General features: G+C 60.2%; 2 protein-coding genes and 1 long non-coding RNA gene across 10 annotated transcripts; 1 reads left to right on the forward strand and 2 right to left on the reverse strand.

Moving 5' to 3' along the window:
- The first annotated feature begins 1,491 nt into the window (after positions 1-1,491).
- On the forward strand, positions 1,492-18,561 carry PGGHG (protein-glucosylgalactosylhydroxylysine glucosidase). Of its 8 annotated transcripts, XM_068397721.1 has the most exons (16): positions 1,552-2,625; positions 3,881-4,017; positions 6,729-6,996; positions 7,508-7,718; positions 8,226-8,661; positions 9,313-9,432; positions 9,649-9,780; positions 10,099-10,210; positions 10,734-10,806; positions 11,304-11,440; positions 12,509-12,642; positions 12,809-12,904; positions 13,368-13,465; positions 15,136-15,350; positions 15,431-15,544; positions 17,720-18,561. In XM_068397721.1, the coding sequence occupies exons 3-15, from the start codon at positions 6,744-6,746 to the stop codon at positions 15,493-15,495; spliced, it is 2,082 nt and encodes a 693-aa protein (XP_068253822.1). In that variant the 5' UTR covers positions 1,552-2,625; positions 3,881-4,017; positions 6,729-6,743; the 3' UTR covers positions 15,496-15,544; positions 17,720-18,561. The 8 variants fall into 8 exon arrangements, with proteins under 8 accessions (XP_068253816.1, XP_068253822.1, XP_068253820.1 ...); XM_068397715.1 differs by adding an exon at positions 1,492-1,533 and having other exon boundaries at positions 2,342-2,625; positions 15,136-18,561; XM_068397719.1 differs by having other exon boundaries at positions 15,136-15,544.
- LOC137662004 (uncharacterized) lies at positions 1,692-3,297 on the reverse strand. Its single transcript, XR_011047930.1, has 2 exons — positions 3,075-3,297; positions 1,692-1,908 (listed from the first exon to the last, which is right to left on the reverse strand). It is a non-coding gene; the product is annotated as an uncharacterized lncRNA (long non-coding RNA).
- IFITM5 (interferon induced transmembrane protein 5) lies at positions 16,813-18,701 on the reverse strand. The gene is made up of 2 exons (XM_068397840.1): positions 17,876-18,701; positions 16,813-17,239 (listed from the first exon to the last, which is right to left on the reverse strand). Exons 1-2 carry the CDS (start codon positions 18,023-18,025, stop codon positions 17,021-17,023), a joined length of 369 nt encoding a protein of 122 aa, XP_068253941.1. The 5' UTR covers positions 18,026-18,701; the 3' UTR covers positions 16,813-17,020.
- Positions 18,702-18,709: the final 8 nt, after the last annotated feature.

Here is an 18,709-nt window from a genome sequence, read left to right on the forward strand (position 1 = left end):
CATCTTGTTTTCCAGCGCTCGTTCCTGGTGTCACAGGAGCGTGCTGTGGTGCTAAGAGGGGTAACGAGTGTGAGGTGGCTGGGGAGAGCCCTCCCCTGGAGTCCCGAGGTGCGGGAAGGACCCCCTTGCTTTCTGAGCTCCTCGGAGAGGAGTCCAGGCACAGCTGGATCCAGTCCTGCTCCCAGACTTGGTCAGTGGTTTATGTCCAAAGGATTGCGTGTGCAGCCGCCTCCCAGAGTCAGCGTTGGCCTGTATCGGAGCCTTGTCCAGGACTTTCACTGGGACAGTGAAATGTTGGGTAGATGTTTTATTCAGGTGGCAGGAATAACATGTTCGTGCTCGCTGTTGATGGATACACTTAGTGCATCAGCACTGAATATCCTGACTAGTCAAGTACTAACCATGCTGTGTTGATAATCCACCCAGGTGTCATCTGAAGGAGCTGGAGGCATGATCCTCACCGAGGAGGTGTCCCTGCCTGGAGGGGAGAGAGGTCCCAGCCTGTCCCTTAGCTGGAGTTCTCGTCCTCCCAAAAAGAAACTTCTAAAGGCCAGATTTGTGGTGGGGCTGGGTCATATGTGCTATGTCTGTAACAAGGCTTGTTATGCCGAGGATGAGGAGGGGAGAGGAGGGTGAGGCCAGATGTGCGACTGCTGCACAATGCGGCTCTCATGGTCCCTCCAGCCTGGCTGGTGCAGCCGGGCTGTGAGGCCTCCCCCCACCCCAGGCACTGCTCAGCGCTCTGCTGGTCTCTGATTAGCGCTAATTAGCGCAGGCAAGTTGCGATTTACTGTCCTTCCCCCCATCTGGAGTCGAGCACATCGCCCAGCTCACGGCCTGGCTCCTTTAGTTCATCACGGGCAGTTTGACACAAGCACGTGGAGGGGATGAACGTTCTGATCAGGAAAACGTTCATTTCACAGCTGAGGACGGGAAAAAGGCTTTAAAAAGTACAAAAGTCTTTAAAAAGTACAACCTCCTCAGTCGTGTCCTGTCAGTCCGTGCTGGGAGCACACAAAACGCCGACCGTGCGGCAAAGCTGACGCGTCGTGGGGCTGCTGTCGCCTTGGGTGAGTACCAACAACCCAAGGTGTTACAGGTGACACGGCCCTGGAGTCTCCTCCAGAGCATCTTGACAGCCCTCGTGTCCCGTGGGGGCTGCTCGTGGGTGCGTACGTTTTTGAGCAGCTCACTGAGGCGTGTGTGAGGATCTGCTGCCTAAGGCAACTGTGACAGTTCAGAGGTTTTCCCGAGGTGTCTGTAGGTATTTGCTACCCAAACGTTCCTGTGTGGGAGCACGTGCTGGCTGGCTGCTTCCCTAACAAATCACTTAGGAAATGGGGTGTGTTTGGGGGGTGGAGAGGCCCTTCCTGCAGGAAGGGAAGTCAGGCGTGCCGCACCCAGACCCTTTTAAATGTCACTTACAGCCTCTGAGGATTTCCTTGCTAGGAATTTACCTTGATTTTTGCTTCCTTGCTAGTGCTGCGAGTGGTTCCTTGGTACCAGCCTGGTGCTTCGCTGCAGCTGCCCAAGGTAAAAGCTGGATGGGAAATACGCCTCGGTGCCAGAGCCTGCTGCAGGCCGAGGGAGGGATGCTGCCTCCAGGCCAGCGTGCTGCCCCGCAGCACATCACAGCTCCGTTCCCCTGCGAGCAAGCACGTGGTTGAAGTAAAACCAACAAGCCATTATGCTTAATGCTAATGTGAATTTTAATGAACAAACTCGGAGGGTTCCTTCCCGGTGAAGGTCTGTTCTGTGGCCTTCTCAGGCTTCTGCTCTTAAGGGAGTGCAGGTGGTTCTTGCCACTTCTTAATCCGATCTGCTCTTGTAGTGCTCTATGTGCGCCAGGATCCAGGCTGTGGGCAGCAGGAAGCACGTGGTCATCACGGAAAACGCGATCACTTGCTCCTGCCAGCGGGAGAGGAGACAGAGGAGTTGGTGGGATGCGACGGCCGCCTTGTCTGGGGGGTTCTGGGGACGGTTCTGTGTCTGATGCTTGCCCATACTCCTTGCCCTCTCCAGCCCCACCCTGGGGCTGTGGGAGGGAGGTGTGGGCAAGCACAGCGCTTTCTACCCGCCGTGGCCCAAGCTGGTGGCTCTCTGGGTTTGCTTCTGTCGCTGGGTGTTTGTCATGACACCCCCTGGGAACTCGGAGCCACTGGTGACCTTCAGTCAGCAGCCAGGCTCGGGCTCGCGGCGCTTCCAGAAGCAGCTGCCCCTGACCTTCAAATGCCTTCGGGGTGTGAGTTGCAGCCAGCAGCAGCCGCGTGTATTTCTGGTGTACCAGGGCAGCACTTAACCCCTTGCACTGTCACCTTTATTTCTTTTTTTATTTGACTAGAAAAAGACTCTTCAGGCTGGTGAAGCTCTTTGCTGCAGACCCTGGGAAGGCAGCAGCGGGTGAGCTCCCCACGCAGGGGGCGGAGGTGAAAGCCAGCCCGGAGTTCTGGTGAAAAGCTCCTTTTTCCAAGCTCCTTTTGCCCAGCCCAGGAGGGTCCCCGCAGCTGGAGCAGCTCCTGTTTCCGTGGGGATCATCCCCAGAGGGAGGAATGACGAGAGACCTACACGCTGTGGCTCTGCCGTGCCGCAGACCCCGTCCTTGCCCGCGGGGACACCTGCTTTGGGGTGAGTGTCCCGTGAAAGGGGGGGTCGGGGCTCAGGTCTGTCTCTGTGCTGGCAGGGTGCCTTGAGGGACTGTCGGTGCCACTGCCGCCCCCTCCCCGAGGTCCTCGGGCTGCCCCGTGGCTTAGCCTCCCTGGGGGCACCCTGGGCTGCAGGGGACCCCCAGCAGGAACCCTAAACCCCAGAGGTTAAAAAAGGGGCTGAAAGGATCAAATAAAATGGAAGCAAGAGCCCGAAGAGGGGGGAGAAGGGCTCACACCCGGCTGTGGGGTGCCGTCCGGAGCGTGTGCTGCTCTGGGGGCACCTTTCCTCCTTGTCCCCCCCTCCCCTTTTGCTCTCACCCCCAACAACAATAACGTGGCTGTAACGCAGAGGGGTTTGTGCCCCTCCGACCAGGGCGTCCCTGGCACCAAGTGTCCCCCCGCCTTTTCAGCCCCCCCCAAGCTACTCACAGCAGCAGAGAGCGGGTGTTCGGGTGGCTTGGATTTGAAGGGTGCCCGGGGGACCCGCGGGGCCCGCAGCACGGCGGCCAGCAGCCGGGACCCCCGCTGGAAGCCCCACATGGCAGCAGGGCGAGCACGCTGCTGTCACTGCGGGCTGCAGCTGCCCAGCCCGTCACTGCTGCCACCGTCACTGTGCCACCGCCCCTGTGCCACCCCTCGGCGCGGGGCCTGCCGCTCTCCCAAGGGCATGGCAGTGCAAAACCCTGCAAAGATTTTCACAAATTGCTCACTACTAAATTTTTTTTTTCTTCCCTTAAGCATTTATTTTTTTCCCCTCCAGCAGCACCCAACTCCCCACACCTCCGAGGGCAAAGCCGTGTCCCCAGCCGGCAAGGTGTGCCCTCCCTGGATGCTCTGCTGCAGAGGAGATGTTGTCTTCTCTTGGGTTTTTTAAAATTTATAACACTCAAAGCACAATGTACTATTTTTTGAGCTGTGGCAGATGTGGTGCCTGACCTCTGCCTGGCTGCAGGGTGCAGGACCTCAGCCTGATGCCGAGGTTTTGCAAGGACCTGCCCAGGGAGGTGGTGGAGTCACCATCTCTGGAGGGGTTTAAGAAAAGCCTGGACATGGCACTTAGTGCCCTGGTCTAGTTGCCATGGTGGTGTCAGGGCAATGGTTGGACTCGATGAGCCCAGAGGGCTCTTCCAGCCTGATTGACTCTGGGATTCTGTGTCCCACCTGTGGTGGTGGCCTTTTGAATGCAGCACGTCCCCGCTTCACTGAATAACCCCCCTCTGTCCTCTCCCTTCCAGCAGCTCTGCGGAAACCTGGCCAGGATCTGTACGGACCTGCTCGGGGTTCTCCTTCCCTCAGCTGGGAATGCCACCAGCCTCTCCCCGACTCTCCTGCAGCTCCTGGGGCTTTGTGGTCGCAGCAGCTCTTCTGAGAGGTGAAGTGGGGCCTTGGCTTCAGAAGGGGGTCAGCTCTTTTCCAGAGCAGCTGCCTCGGGGGGGTTCAGGCTTTTACCTTTAAAAACAGCAGTTTTTAAGGTAAAACAGTGACTGGTCAAGCACGTGTTTGCTGGTGAGGCGACTGCTGAAATGTAGAAGCAGTAACAGGATCCCTTACTCGGAGCTGCTGCTCGCAGCTGGCTGTCCAGAGGGTGTCCCGGGGGTTCCCTGCTCTTGTGCTGCTTTCAGTGATAAAATGATTACTTTGGTACTCTGATTACACAATGATACCGACCTGCGCGTCGCTGGGAGCCGCTGCTCTGTCTCCTCCTCGTCAGGAGGAAGCATCCAGGCAGCAGCCCCCTCCCTCCCTGTCCTGCCCCCGCTGCCCACGGGCTGTGTGTGGTTCCAGCTCTTTCTGTTAGTCCAGACCAGCTGATCCAGGACCTGGCTGCTCAGGATCTACTCAAGCGAGAGCTGCAGCTCCCGTAGGTACCAGTGGCATGGTCTGCCCTGTGCTAGCACCAGAGCAGGCGTCCCCCATCCCCTCTGGCCACCAGCCCTCCTGTGGGCAGCCTTTGGGGTGTGAAAGAGGGGGAGCGTTCCTGTGCCTCACTCCCTTCCTCAGACCCTGCCTAGGAACCTCCCTTTGCTCCTGTAGGTCAGGCTGCTCCTCTGGGGCAGAAGCTGGTGGTGAGGAGCAGTGCTGGGGTTAACGGGGGTGACAGCAGGAGTGACCCCGTTGATCAGGGCAGCTCTGAAAGGCTCCCTTGTGTTTTCTGAGTGCTGGGAGAATGGTCTCGTTGTTGAACAGTAAAGCCTTGCAGATTCTGTTTTGAACAGGAGCTAAAGGACCAAGTAAAGTCCTTGAGAAGCTGGAGAGGCAGCTGGTGGTAAAGGGCAGATGTGGTTAAGGGATTGCCCCTGAAATTCTTAGGGAAACTCGTCTGTGCCCTGACTTAGGCAGGCGAAAGTCACACTGTGCAGGGGAACAAGGGAGAAAAGCCTTCAGGAACTCTGTGATGGTCGCAGCGAGACGAGCTACTTGGAGAAGGCTGCGGCAGGGTTGGAGGAGGTTTAGGCTTGCTGTGAGGAAGGGCTGTGCTGACGCTGCTCCTGGAGCGAGGAAACACATTTTCCCTTCCTTAACGCTGCTGGTGGCTTCGCTCGAGCTGGACGTTGGCTTTTCTGTGGGTTTACAGAGAGAGGACAGACGCGTGGTGTCTGTCCTGTGGACGCTGCGTTGTTCACTGGGAATCCTCCTCCCTGGGCACCAGCTCGTGGCGTGGGGAAGGGAGCAGGAAAGGCGTTGGGGCAGAGGAGACACAGGGTGGTTGTGGGAGCTGCTGTTCAGCTCGTCTGTGACACGAGGCAGCGGGAGCCCTGCCAGCTCCAGGCAGGTCTGGGGACAAAGGGCAGCGGTGGCACGTGGATCCTGCTGCGGAGGGGTCTGTGCTGCTCCCCCTGCCACAGCCCCAAGGGGACAGGCCTGCAGCTGTGCCTCTCACGTGCCTTCTGGATGATCAATCACCAGGGGCTGGTTTTTCCCTCCCGGTTCCTCCTTCCCCAGCAGCCCCGGCACCGCTGTGCCCCGCGCCGCGGGCAGAGAGCTCAGCTGGGCAAACACCTTCAGGGCAAGATTTATTTTTTTATTATTATTGTGTTTTTAAGGAGGGGGAAAAAAAAAAAGTAGTTTCCTTCCTTCTTTCCCAGCTGGTGACTTCCGTCCTTCCCCGCGCGGGAGCAGCCTCCCCTGCACGGCAGCGCCCGCGTTGGCCCCCCACCAAAGGCAAGACCCTCTGCGCTTCCCACACCCCTTTCCTGGGTTTTTTTTAACTTTCCTGAAGGCAGGAGGAGGGTTTTTCTCCCAGTTCAATCTCAGGCACTGCCTGACGTGAGGAAACCGAGCCCAACCCCTCCCTGAGAGCGGCCGGCTGCTGTCGGGAGGGGTTTTGGGGGCTGCCAGCCTGGCTGGGGCTGGGACTGGGATCTGGTGCTCAGCATGGCCAGGTGCCAGCTACAGCTCCCTTGTGTAAGGTGCACTTTATATGTGTTTGTATATCTAATATATATATTTATGTATGTATATATTTATTTATGTCCATATATTATATGTATCTTTTTATATATTTGTATATACACCAGCGAAATAGAAAGCTGCTGCCCCAGCAAGGCAGTAACTGACGCTGAGCTAGAGATGGGGGAGCACAGGGGTGCTGGGAGATGGGGGGAGGATGTTTAGTTGTGTCACTGAATAGCGCTGGGAGGAAGAGGAAGGAAAGGAGGAAGGTGGCTGTGTTGTATAGGCAGACACTGGTGAGATGCTGTTGTGGAGAGGGCAGAGGAAGAGGAAGCAGGGGGGAATGGGAGAAGGGACAAAGCTGGAGAGTCAGTGAGGTTTGGGTGGGCTGGAGGAGCTGCGTGCTGGGCTGGGGGACGGCCGGGGCCCGGAGGGACGAGGGGAGCTGCGAAGGGGGGGACGAGCAGCCCAGGCACTGGGAGGGAAGCTGGGATGGAGGAAAAGGGCTGGTGGTGATCAGGAGGGAGACTAAAAGCAAGGGAGACCCTGGGAACGTACTACCGAGGGTGGAGGTGGGTGAGGGATGTTCCGGGAAGGCTGGAGAGAAGCAGCCCCTGCTTTGGGCCACGCTCAGCCCGCCCCAGCTCTGTCCCCTCAGCCCTCGTGCCTGACTCTGTCCTTGTCCTGCAGCCCGAGCTGGTGAGGATGGCCGATGGCGAGGAGGACCCCGCCGTGTTCACCACCACTTCCCTGCCCACCGACCCGCGGCTGCTGGCCACAGTGACCAACGCCTACCTGGGCACCCGCGTGTACCGGGACATCCTCCACGCCAACGGCGTGTACAACGGGGCGGCGGGGGACACGCACCGCGCCGACATCCCCAGCCCCGTCAACGTCCGGATGGCGGTGCCCGGCGCGGGCGGCCTGGCGGAGACCTTCACCCTGGACACCCGCACGGGTAAGGGGCAGAGCGCGGGCGGGAGCCTCCCCGTCCTCATCTCGGGCACCCGTCGCTCCTCCCCTCTAGCTGCTGGTGACCCTCCTCTGGAAGCTAAAAGCCCCTTTGCCTGCGTTGCCTCTTCCACGAGGTCACATCTTCCTTCTCCCCGTTCTCCGCTCGCTTGCGGGGTGTTGTTCCTCTGAAGTCATGTTGGAGCAGGTGGAAAATTCCCCTTTCTGCTGAGAATGAGCGATTTTCAGTGTGTCTCAGTCCCTGCTGGAGCCAGGCTCAGCAAACACGTTAATCATGAAGCCTGATAAAATGTTTTATAGCCCAAATCATCCCTCAGCGGCTCGGCCAGGCTCGGTGTGTTAAGTGTTGTCCAACCAAAAGCTGTGTTTGGGTCTGGACCTGGGAAAGGCGGTTCCTTGGCCAGTAGGAACCAGTAGATAGAGCAGAGCTGGGAGTCTGGGGCAGAACATCGGGCTGTGATGGTTCAAAAGGCTGACGGCTCTCGTTGTGCTCGCAGGAACCTTCAGCCACGTGCTGCAGTCAGCTGACTATGCAGCCACCCACCAGCTCTATGCCCACCATTCCCTTGTCCACCTGATGGCCTTCAGCATCACCATCCGCCGCTCGGCTCCCACCACCCAGCCCATCACGGTCCAGCTCCAGACCCACTTCGTGCCGAAGAGCCAGGACTTGGAGCTGAGGCAAGGACCAGACTTCCAGGGAGCACAGTGAGTTTGGGTCACGGGGGGACCTTGCCCTCAACACACCCTTCACGGGCCGCTGCACGCTGTCCTGCTCACCGGTAGGAAACAGACTGCAGAAGGCTAGAGCTAGACTGAGATGGGACGTAGGGTGGAGGCTTGTGCAAACCTGCTTCTTCCTGGGAGATATAGGGAAAAAAACAAGTATAGAAACGTTTTTATTAATTACAACACAATTAGTACTTACACTGACATGTAGCAAAGGCCCCAGGGGCTCAATGTGATCACAAAGGAATGAGTTTGGGGCAGATGGTGAGCTTGGAGGAGATGACCTCTGACAATCGCTTGCTGGCATTGGGGACCAGTCGTCATGAATTCCAGTCCCCCGTGCTTTGGAGGTGGGATGGCAGCTGAGGGAGCTTCCACCCCGGGTGGGAGCGGGAGCCTGGTGCTCTGCTGGGGGGAGGTCCCCTCTGCATGGGTGGGCACGCGTGGAGTCCCACCACTCCACCCTCCCTTCCCCGTCTCCCACAGCTACATCTTCGGGAAGACGCTGGTCCCCGAGGTGGAGGGGGGGCCCTGTCCCACCGTGCACATGCTCTGGACTCCCGTGCCCCGAGCTCTGACGCTGCGTGGGGAGGAGCGGGAGCGGTGCTGGGAGTTCCTGACGGCCGTGGCCGAGAGCGAGGAGGAGGCGAAGCGGAGCTACAGCCACGGGCTGGCCCTGGTGGCCGCGGGCGCCCTGCACGCCTCCCACGCCCGCGCCTGGGCCGCGCTGTGGCGGGGCTGCGGCGTGGAGCTGGCCGGGCCCCTGTCCCTGCGGCGGGCCCTGCGCGGGTGCCTGTACTACCTGCTGAGCGCCATCCCCCCCCGGGACAGCCCGGCCTTCCCCTTCCACGGCATCAGCCCCGGCGGCCTGTCCAACGGCACGCGGGGCGAGGACTACTGGGGACACGTCTTCTGGGATCAGGTGGGTGCAGGCTGTGCTCGCTGGGAGCCTGGGGCTTTGTACCCCCACGGCCCCCTCCTCACCCCCAGGCAGGGGGACCTTGGCACCAGCCTCTTGTTGGAGACCAACAAGTTCAGGTTGGACATTAGGAAGCATTTCTTCTCAGCAAGGGTCATTAGCCATCGGAAGGGGCTGCCCAGGGAGGTGGTGGAGTCACCATCTCTGGAGGGGTTTAAGAAAAGCCTGGACATGGCACTTAGTGCCCTGGTCTAGTTGCCATGGTGGTGTCAGGGCAATGGTTGGACTCGATGAGCCCAGAGGGCTCTGCCAACCTCATTGATTCTGGGATTCTTTTTTCCTGGTGATGCGTGTGGTTTTGAGCATCTCCAGAGCCTCTGGCTTTGGGAGGACCCCTGCCTCCCTTCTCTTGCATGGTGGGAGGCCCTGCTGAGATCATCCTAGTGAGATACCAAAGAGTAGCAGGCGTGGGCAGCAGCAGTCCCTGGTGGGTTTGTCCCTGTTAACGAGCCCACGGGACAGCACCTTTGAGTAGTAGCAAAATCACGGTCAGAGCATTTGGGGTGGGGGCGGACCCGAAGGGTGAAACTGGTGGGAGCGTTTGGGTGCTCCCCCGGCCCATCCCACCCTCGTGCCTTGCTTGGGTGTTTCCAGGACACCTGGATGTTCCCGAACATTCTGCTGTTCTACCCCGAAGCTGCCCGAGCCATCCTGGAGTACCGCGTTCGCACGCTGGGAGGGGCCTTATGCAACGCGCAGGAGCAAGGCTACAAGGTGGGGATGGAGACGCTGGGCTGGGGGCACTGGGAGGTCACCCAGGAGGAGACCCAGGTCACCCAGGAGACCCTGGTCACCCAGGGCTTTTCTCGTCCTCCCAGCCTCTGGTTTTAGCCAGGGGCTGTGAGCAGGGCACGGCCCGCGGGTGGTGGGCTGGGGAGAGCATCCCAGGACGTTGTGCTCAGCTGCCTCGTGGATGTCTTCTCCTGGCAGGGTGCTAAGTTCCCGTGGGAGAGCGCAGCCACGGGCCGGGAAGTCTGCCCTGAGGAGATCTATGGAGCCCAAGAAATCCACGTCACGGGGGACGTTCTGATGGCCTTTGAGCAGTATTATCGCACCACGCAGGTAAAGGGAGCGTGTGCCACCTGGGCAGCCCGGTGGCCTGCAGGGCGTCTGCTGACTGTCACTGTCCCTTCCCAGAGAAGCTCTGCTGCTGTCTGCTCCTGCCAGAACTGCTGGTAGCACCTCATGGTCCCTTCTTCAGCCTCCTCTGTCCTTGCTCCTCGTGGGTGGCTCAGCATCCTCTTGCCTCAATCCAGGCCAGTTTTCTGACCTTTTCTCCTGCTACGTCCATCTCCTCGGAGCTCCTGTCCTCCTGCTGAGTTTGGGCCTGGGTGAGTCTCCCTCACGTCCCTCTTTGTCTCTGGCTTTGGCTCCCTCCAGGACCAGAAGCTGTTCAGGGAGGATGGCGGCTGGCAGCTGGTGGGTGCCGTGGCCCAGTACTGGTGCAGCAGGATGGTGTGGAGTGAGCAGGAGCAGTGCTACCACATCAGAGGTACTTCTGCCACTGCCAGACCTGTTAGTAGGGAAGGGGTCTGTGACCAGAGGCTCGGAGCCCCTCCAGCCAGACCTGGGTGGGGGTGCACGGGCTCTTCAGCCTCCTGCCCTCTGGAATATCCCACAGATGGGGTTTGTGTCCGTGTGAGCACAGAACAAGGTGCTCAGCTTCTGCCCACGCCACAGTATCGGTTGTTTTTTCTCTCAGCCCCAATCAATGACTTGATGGAATGACTTGAAAGAATTAATGACTTTTGAAGGTTTTCTTGCCTGTGAAGGGAGGGAGATGCCCTCAGGCTGAGGTATCTGCTGCCGTTGGCTAAGGCTGTAAGCCAGGTTGTTTCTCCCTCACAGCCACCACCACTTGTGTTCTCTGCTGTTGAGCACCGAGGTTGGGTGGGATCCTGTCAGGTGCAGAGAGACATCACTGCGGCAGGAGGGGGTCCCCTGGGGAGGAGCACAAAGCCACGCCAAACCTCTGCTGTGCTGCGGTGTGAAGTGTCCCCTTCCTCTCCCTCCAGGTGTCATGCCCCCTGACGAGTATCATTACCAGGTCGATAACTCCGTTTACACCAACGCCGTGGCCCAGCGGAGGTAACGTGCGTGCTTCTTTTCTTCCCCACCTAGCAGGGGTGGGAGGCGGCAGGGCTCCTGTGGGGGGTACATGTTTCCTCTCTTCTCATACCTCTCTCTGAGCTGCTTTCACAGTCAGCAGAAAGAAGTAGGTGGTCCGTGGTTGTTCATCTGACCTGGTTCGGGGGGTCCATGGCGGTTCATCTGACCCGTTTCAGGTGCCTACATGAGACTCAGAGGGATTTCACTTCCCAGCAGGGTTTCCCTCCCTGTGTTTTATGAGATGTCTCTACAATTACCCAGCTGGAGACACCTAAAGCTGGAGGAACAACCTCCCGTCTCCAGCGGTGAAAGCTGTTACCCCAAGCTTAAACTTTGACCCATGTTCTTTCAGAGTAGCTGGTTCTTTGCAGTGGTGGCTCCATGAGTTCTTTCTGTTCCCTTTCTCCCTTCCCCTCTCCGAGGGGGTCACAGCCACCCGTGCCTGACATAACACATTGTTCCTCGCTGCTTTTCAGCTTAAATTTTGCAGCTGATGTTGCTCGGGACTTCTTGGTCCCCGTGCCAGAGGAATGGGTGGACTGTGCCAAGAAAGTCAAAGTGCCCTTTGATGCAGAGAAGAAATACCACCCCGAGTACGACGGGTACAGCCCAGGTGAGCGGGGAGGCGGCAGCAGACCCTCGGGGTGGCCTCTGCTCGCTCTGTAAGCCTGAGAGAAGTGGGGACTGAGTGGTTCAAGGGCAGGAGCAGCAGCTGGATGGATGGCCAAAGTACAGACCTCCAGCGTTTGGGTTGCTGGTGTGGAGAGCCCGGCTTGCAGGTGTGTTTTCTGCTCTGGGTGGATCATTTCTCATTAGTGGGCTCATGAAATCAGGAAATCTGGGAACACAGAGTTGGAAAAGGCTTTTAGTGATGGGCTGTGGGTGGCATGTTTGCTGTGAACCTGCTGACAGGTCTGTCTTTCCAAGGTCAAGTGCCCTGTGTGGCCCTTCCAGCAACCCCTGGCCCTCTGGAAGGGAAGGGGCTGGTCCCAGTGGAAGTGCATGCCCAGTTTAGTGCCCCCTTTCTCCCAGTTTAGTGCCCTCTTTCTCCCAGTTTAGTGCCCCCTTTCTCCCAGTTTAGTGCCCCCTTTCTCCCAGTTTAGTGCCCCCTTTCTCCCAGTTTAGTGCCCCCTTTCTCCCAGTTTAGTGCCCCCTTTCTCCCAGTTTAGTGCCCCCTTTCTCCCAGTTTAGTGCCCCCTTTCTCCCAGTTTAGTGCCCCCTTTCTCCCAGTTTAGTGCCCCCTTTCTCCCAGTTTAGTGCCCCCTTTCTCCCAGTTTAGTGCCCCCTTTCTCCCAGTTTAATGCCCCCTTTCTCCCAGTTTAATGCCCCCTTTCTCCCAGTTTAGGGCAGGGTGCATGGGGTGGTGGGAGCTACTCCTTTACACCTGAAGTTTAGGTGACACCAGTCTGGGTGCCATCACATTGGGGCTGTGCCAGCGTCCTGCCTTGGCACGGCTTCCCCAAACACAGCCCCGAGGTCACGCCGCAGGCTGCTGGTCGGCTCTGCCCTCGGCGAGGCGGCCGTGGGTTGTCCTCCCCGCAGCCCCCCCTCCTTCCCTGGGGATGTGGTGTTTGTTGTTCCGAGTTTATGGCTCGGGGTGAGCCAGGTGTGTTCCCCGTGACCAAACAGACGGTCAGCCCCCGGTCGCTGGCACGCGGGTGCTGGCTGACACCTCTCCCAGGTGAGCCCGTGAAGCAAGCGGACGTCGTCCTGCTGGGCTTCCCACTGATGCACCCCATGAGCCCTGAAGTGCGGAGGAACGACCTGGAGATGTATGAACCTGTCACCGAGCTGGACGGGCCGGCCATGACCTGGGTGAGGAGAGGGGCAAAGCCTACGGTGGGATCCATCCGCGAGGTCGTTGTTCCCATCTGAGATAGTTACTGCTGGCCCCATCCACGGGCACAATTTGTCAGACCTGCTGTGTTGTCACCCCTGGGGGAGGCGGCAGCTGGTGAAAGGCCGTTTTTCCCCCCTGCAGAGCATGTTTGCGGTGGGCTGGCTGGAGCTGAAGGAGGTGCAGAGAGCCCAGAGCCACCTGAGCAGGTGTTTCAGCAACATCACGGAGCCCTTCAAGGTTAGCTGCTTCCCTGGGACAAGCACCTCGTGTTCCCAAGTGGGTCCCATCACACTGAGAGGTGTCACCTGGACTGGAGCCCACGCTGACTGCGCTTGTGGTCCCCAGGTCGTTGGGTTCTTGTCGTAGTGAGGTGGGTGGTTGCACTCTCTGTCCCTCCCCTGCGTGCTTTCAAAGAGCAGTGGGGAGGTGTCTGCTTCCTACCGGGGGGTACAAACCCCCAGGTCAGTGTCATGCTCACCCCAGGCTTCCTTCTGCCTGTTGGGAGCGGGCATGGAGGTGATGGTACTGATGGAAACCCATCAGAGCCCATCCACCGCCTCGTGCCAGGGTGGGCACCAGGCCGTGGTTGTGGCAACAGCCCAGATAGGTGACAGCGCCGATGATAAGCGTATCCAAACCCTCGTAACTGTGAGGAGTCCTAGTGCAACTGCTGAGGCATTTCTTCCTCTTGCTGGCACAGGTCTGGGTGGAGAACTCGGATGGGTCAGGAGCTGTGAACTTCTTGACGGGGATGGGTGGATTCTTGCAAGCTGTCCTCTTTGGCTACACTGGGTTCAGGTGAGACCTATGTTATGTCTCGTTTAATTTCTGATCAGCTACATGTCCCTTGAAACCTTCCTGCTTAGCTGGAGCAACGTGGTTTTACTCATGAAAAAGAAAGGAACTTGCAGCACCCAGAGCACCCTCCAAAGCTGCCAGCAGGTAACGAACGAACAGTTAACGATCCTGGATGAACTGGAGCCTCTGGGGAGGGGAGCGCTCAGCTGGCGTCGCCACCACGTTAAAATATCTTAGAAAAAACATTAAGCTGGTCATATAATTTCAAAGCAGCCTGGTGGTTTCAACCCTGAAGCACCAGACTCTTGAGCATGTTCTTAGTTTGATTGAGGGCGGATCAAGCTGAGAAGCCTTTTGATTTTCAGCGAACTCTTCTAGCACTAACTACATGTTCTTACTCGGTGTGTGTGGCCAGAAACTGCTGAGAAACCCACCGGTTTCTGGTGGAGCTGGGTGTGAGCTACAAGTGAAAACCATAATCTCAGCTTCTGCGAAGCTCCAAGGCCTTCGGGTGCTCTGTGGGTGTGTCGGGTCGGGCCCCTCTCAGCACAGCCTCAAGCCACGGGCTCTGGGGCTCTGGCCAGGTTTCCATGGGTGTTGAGATGACACTGGCACGTTGGCGTGTGCTGGGGCCCTCTGCACTCTTGAGCCTCCCTTGAGTCCTCTCAGGTGCGTTGAGACCACTCAACAGGCTGGAGATGATGGCCAAGATCTGAGTAGGAGATAACAGTGACCTTGTCTGTGTTCATCCAAAGCTAAAACACCCAGAGGGGCCCTGTTGGCCTTGGGGTAAGGGCTTGGCGAGCGGGCTCGAGCTGTTTGCTCGGTGTTTATCCTGCGGAGAAGGAGCCCGTGCAGCAGTGCTGGGTTTGGAGCCCTTCAGACTGGTGGGGGCGAGAGCCCACGTGGGTTTCTGAAGGGTCACCTCGCCAGCCCGGAGGGGGAGAGCCGAGCTGTGTGGGTGCATCTGTGCTGAGATGGGGAATTAGAGGAGAGGGGCAGTGCTGGCGGCCGGGCGGCTCGTGATTTAATCAGCAGCACTTCCAGGGGCATCTCTGCCAGGCTGAGGTGAGCTCCCACCATCCCCATACGGCTCTCGGAGCAGCGGTGGGTGGGAACGGGTACTGGCTGCTCGGTGCCTTGGCTGAAGCTGAGCTTGAGTCCTAAAAACCCCGACGACAGCCACCTCCTGAGCTCCTCGCGTGGCTGGAGCTCAGTTCCAGAGCGTGGCCCAGAGCCTGTGCCCGTAGGTGACCAGATTCCAGTAGCAATGCCTCCTGGGGGTCCCGTGCCCCGTTCCCCTCCCTGTCTCCGAAGTTCTGCCAGCATAGCTGCTGCTGAAGCCACCCTCTGAGCTGGAGTGGGGAACGGAGCTGCCTTGGAGGAAAAAAATAACAATTTTTGTTCTTTTTGTTCAATCCAACCTAATGGGAAGCACAGAGCCCAGCTGAGGAGCTGGGAGGGGGACAGGGACGCCTCGGGGTGCTGGGCTGTGGAATCAGCTCTGCACGAGCTGCCTCATCGGTGTGTCCGGGATCTGCCCAGGGATCCTTGGGACACACCAAGGGCTCTGGGACACGCGAGGCTGTGCTGGGTGGGGGTGGCTGACCCCACCAAGCTCCTTTGGGGCCACCCTCTGCTCCCACACTGACGTGCTCCTGCCTTCCCAGGATCACAAAGACCGGCCTCCGCTTCGACCCTGCCTTTCCTGAGGACGTCCACGAGCTGGAAGTCACCGGCGTCGCCTACTTGGGCAACAAGCTGACGTTCACCGTCACCAGAGAAGAGATCAGGGTGGAGGTGACCGAGTGTCCCCGGGGCCCCGCGGCGTCTCCCCTGGAAGCCGTGCTGGAGGCGTCGGGGCGGCGGTTCCCCCTGCGCGAAGGTACGGTGTCACCGCCCCGCTCTGCCCCCCAAATAGGGACAGTGTGGGGAGAGACCCCTCACGTGGGGTGGTTTTTTCAGGGCAGAGCGTCTCCTTCCCCACAGCTGCTGGCTGGATCCAGCGCTCGCCCCCCGAGGCACCTTGAACCCCCTGAGCAGCAGGAACGAGGGAGCGGGTGTGGGCAGAGGGGGCAGGTGGGGGTCCTGTGCTGGGCCATAAACCATTTGCCCCCGTGGGACTGTGCGTGTTTGTGGCCCGGGGAGGTGGGGTGGGCTCAGCTCTCGCCGTGGCTGGGCTGGCAGCCGCTCCGAGGGACGCTGGGCATCCCTGTCCGTGCCGGGGGCACCGAGCCCCCCACTCCCATTCACGAGCCTTCGGCATCTCTCGCTCAGCAGAGTGAAACCAACCTGAAAGCGACTGTTTTGTGTGAGTTGGAAACACCCAGGGCCTGTCTGTGCTTCCAGCCCCTGCGTTCATCAGCGTGCCCTCGGCTGGTGCATCCGTATTGAGCGCAGCCCCTGCGTGTGCCAACCCCCAGCACGTCCCGGCTGGGTCCTCACCTTCCCCTGGCCCCCCCCTCGCTCTGGGGCTCACAGCAGAGGTTCAGCCACGGGACCCCCCGGACCCTGCTGACCCCCGTCACGAGCAGCTCTGCCAGGGCAGCGTGGGGCAGGGTGGCCCGGGATCCCCTCCTTGCAGCCCCCTCCCCTGCTCCGTCCCCCTGTCCGGGGTGGTCTCGGTGCCTTGGCTGGGGCAGAGCGAGCGGAGGGCGAAGGCCCTCCCTGCCCCTCTGAGCCAACCCCAGGAATCCCGGCGGGATCCCACAGGGTTTATAAAAAGCCCTGCGGCCGCTCGCTGCGCCGGGAGCATGTGGGAACGCTCAGGGGAGGAGGAGAGGCGAAGCCTCCGCCTTATAATTACGCTGGCTGTCCCTTAGGCCTCGGCAGACGTCACCCACCCCCTAATTAGCGGCAGTTTGTGGCAGCAGGGCAGGACAAAGGGACCCCACCGTCCCCTCAGCCCCATAACAGCCCTGGGGGCTGCGCCTGGGTTTGGCGGGGCTGGGGGTAACGCCCAGCTCTGAGCCGGGTCCCAGTGGCACTAAAAGGGGTGTCCCCCCCCCAAAAGGGACCCTTTTAGTCCAGTTGCCAAAAGGAGCTGGCTCTGGCACGGGGAGGGCAGTGGGGAGGGACCCTGTGCTTGTCCCCTCTGTCCTCAGCCCCCCGGCGAGGGGGTGACACCTCATCTGCTCGAGTGTGTCCCCACGGGGCCGAGGGACTTCTCTGCTCCTTTCCCCTCCTCATTGGCAGGTGGGGCCCCGATGGCTGGTTTAGGGGGGTGGCTCCAAGGGTCACCTAGACCATTCCTTCTCCTGGCTGCAGAGAGCAGGGTCAGAGCGAAAAGGCTGCAGTGATATTGTCCCTTCAGCACCCCCCCCGCACTGCACACGCACTCGCAAGGTGTGAAATGGTTTAATGATTTAAATAGTCGTCACTGAGGCGGGGGGATGCTGTGCTCCACGGGGGGTAAAGGGAGTTAAAAAAAAATCAACAGGGTAAATAAAAATAACAGAGCTGCCCCAAGCAGCGTGGCAGGGAGCCGGGGGGGGCTGGTCTTTTTGGGGGGCCACCAGCGATGCGAAGGAGTTTCTCCAAGCCCTTCCCTGCCGGTCACTGGTCCTCGTCGTCGCTCGGGCTGAGCTGGTAGGTGAAGAAGCCGACGGACTCCTGGGCCAGCTTGGAGAGGTGCAGGACGCCGGTGACGACGAGGGCGGCGAGCACCAGCGGCAGCAGCACGCTGCCGGCCGTGGCCAGCGTGTTGTAGCACTTGGCCTTGGAGCTGAAGCGCCGGGCGGCCTCCACGTCCCCGGCCACTCTCCGGTCCCGCGCCTGCAACGGCCGAGAGACGGGGCAGCGGCGCCCGGGCTGCCCCCGTGCCTCCCCCCCGCCTGCCTACGTGGCTTGGGCACCCTCCTAGCCCACAATTAGCCCTCCCTGGCTGCCCACAGCTCCCCGCCAGCCGGGAGGGTGCCCATCCATCCATCCACCCATCCGCCCATCGCTCCTTCCCCGGCTGCCCGCTGGCTCCGCGCTCCTGCTCCCCCCAGCCCCACTTTCTTTGCCGTTGGGTTTCGCTGGCTCCAGCCCTCGCTTTCCCCCTCTCTCCACCCCGTTCCAGTCCTGCGGGGCAGGTGGAGGGGCCGGGGGCACCACGGACCCCCCAGCACCTCCTAGGAAGAAGCAGTCGGTCCTCGGGCGGTGGCACCCCAGGGTGGTGGGGGCTGTGGTTGTCTGGGGAGGGGTCTCACAGCCTCATTAATAGGGGGCAGGAGAAGCAGGGGGGGCTTTACCAGGGGATGCTGGTTGCAGGTGACACCCTCGTGAGGCTGTTGGGCTCTCACCCCCCACTCCAGGACCTCAGATGCTCCGAGCCTCCTCCGGGAGCCCATCCCTTGGCACCAGCGCGGGGAGGGCTCCCAGGTGCCCCCCAACCTTCAGCCTCCCGTCCCCGCTGGGCGCCCGTACCTTGACGGAGAAGGCGAGCGCCACGAAGCCCAGGCAGCAGATGTTCATGTAGAGGGTGTTGAAGATGGACCAGACGAGGTGGTCGCGGGGCGGCGGGGAGCCGGGGGCCCGCTCCCGCTTGTGGTCGTCCCGTGGGTAGGACGTGTCCATGGCCACGGTGAGGGGCACCCCGCAGCTCTCCTGCCCCACCAGCCTGGCTGGGGAGCGCGGCAGGGCGGCCCCTTATATAGTCCCCGTCTCTGGCACGACCTCGTCTCCTCTATATATAAACCCAAGAAATTACAGCCCTCGCAGGCTGCGGTTGTCAGAGGGGCTTGGCTGGGAGCTGGGAGGAACAGCCTGGGTTTCACGAGCCTACGGGCTTTATATGTCCAGCCTTCCTCCCGCGATGAGGGGCACAGACTCCGGCGTGACCGAGGGAGAGCCAAGCGCCCGGGGAGGACCCTCGGAATGGAGCCACGGGGTGACTTCGAAACCAAGCGACCATCACCCCGAGAGGCCGACACGAGACGGAGCCTCGGGGCCAGGGTCTCTTGCACCAACACCTCCAGCCCAGCCCCTCGGGGTGGTCTCGGCTGGGAAGGCCCCTCGCTCGCAGCACGGTTGGGCTGCGGGATGCATCGAGTGGGAACTCACCAGCGAAATGTGGCAGCGCTGCTGCTGCAGGGCTCCCTGGAGCGGGAGGGGATGGGGCTGGGTGGTGGGATAGAGGGTGTATGGCCAGAAAAACATGGAGATTTTTTCTTTCCTCCTCCTGCCATGCCTAAACTTTTAGGGAAAAACTTGTCTGGGATATGGGCTGGAAGCGCTCCGCCCCACGGCGGGGATGGAGGC

The sequence above is a fragment of the Nyctibius grandis genome, chromosome 4 (assembly GCF_013368605.1).
Source record: "Nyctibius grandis isolate bNycGra1 chromosome 4, bNycGra1.pri, whole genome shotgun sequence".
Lineage (NCBI taxonomy): Eukaryota > Metazoa > Chordata > Aves > Nyctibiiformes > Nyctibiidae > Nyctibius > Nyctibius grandis.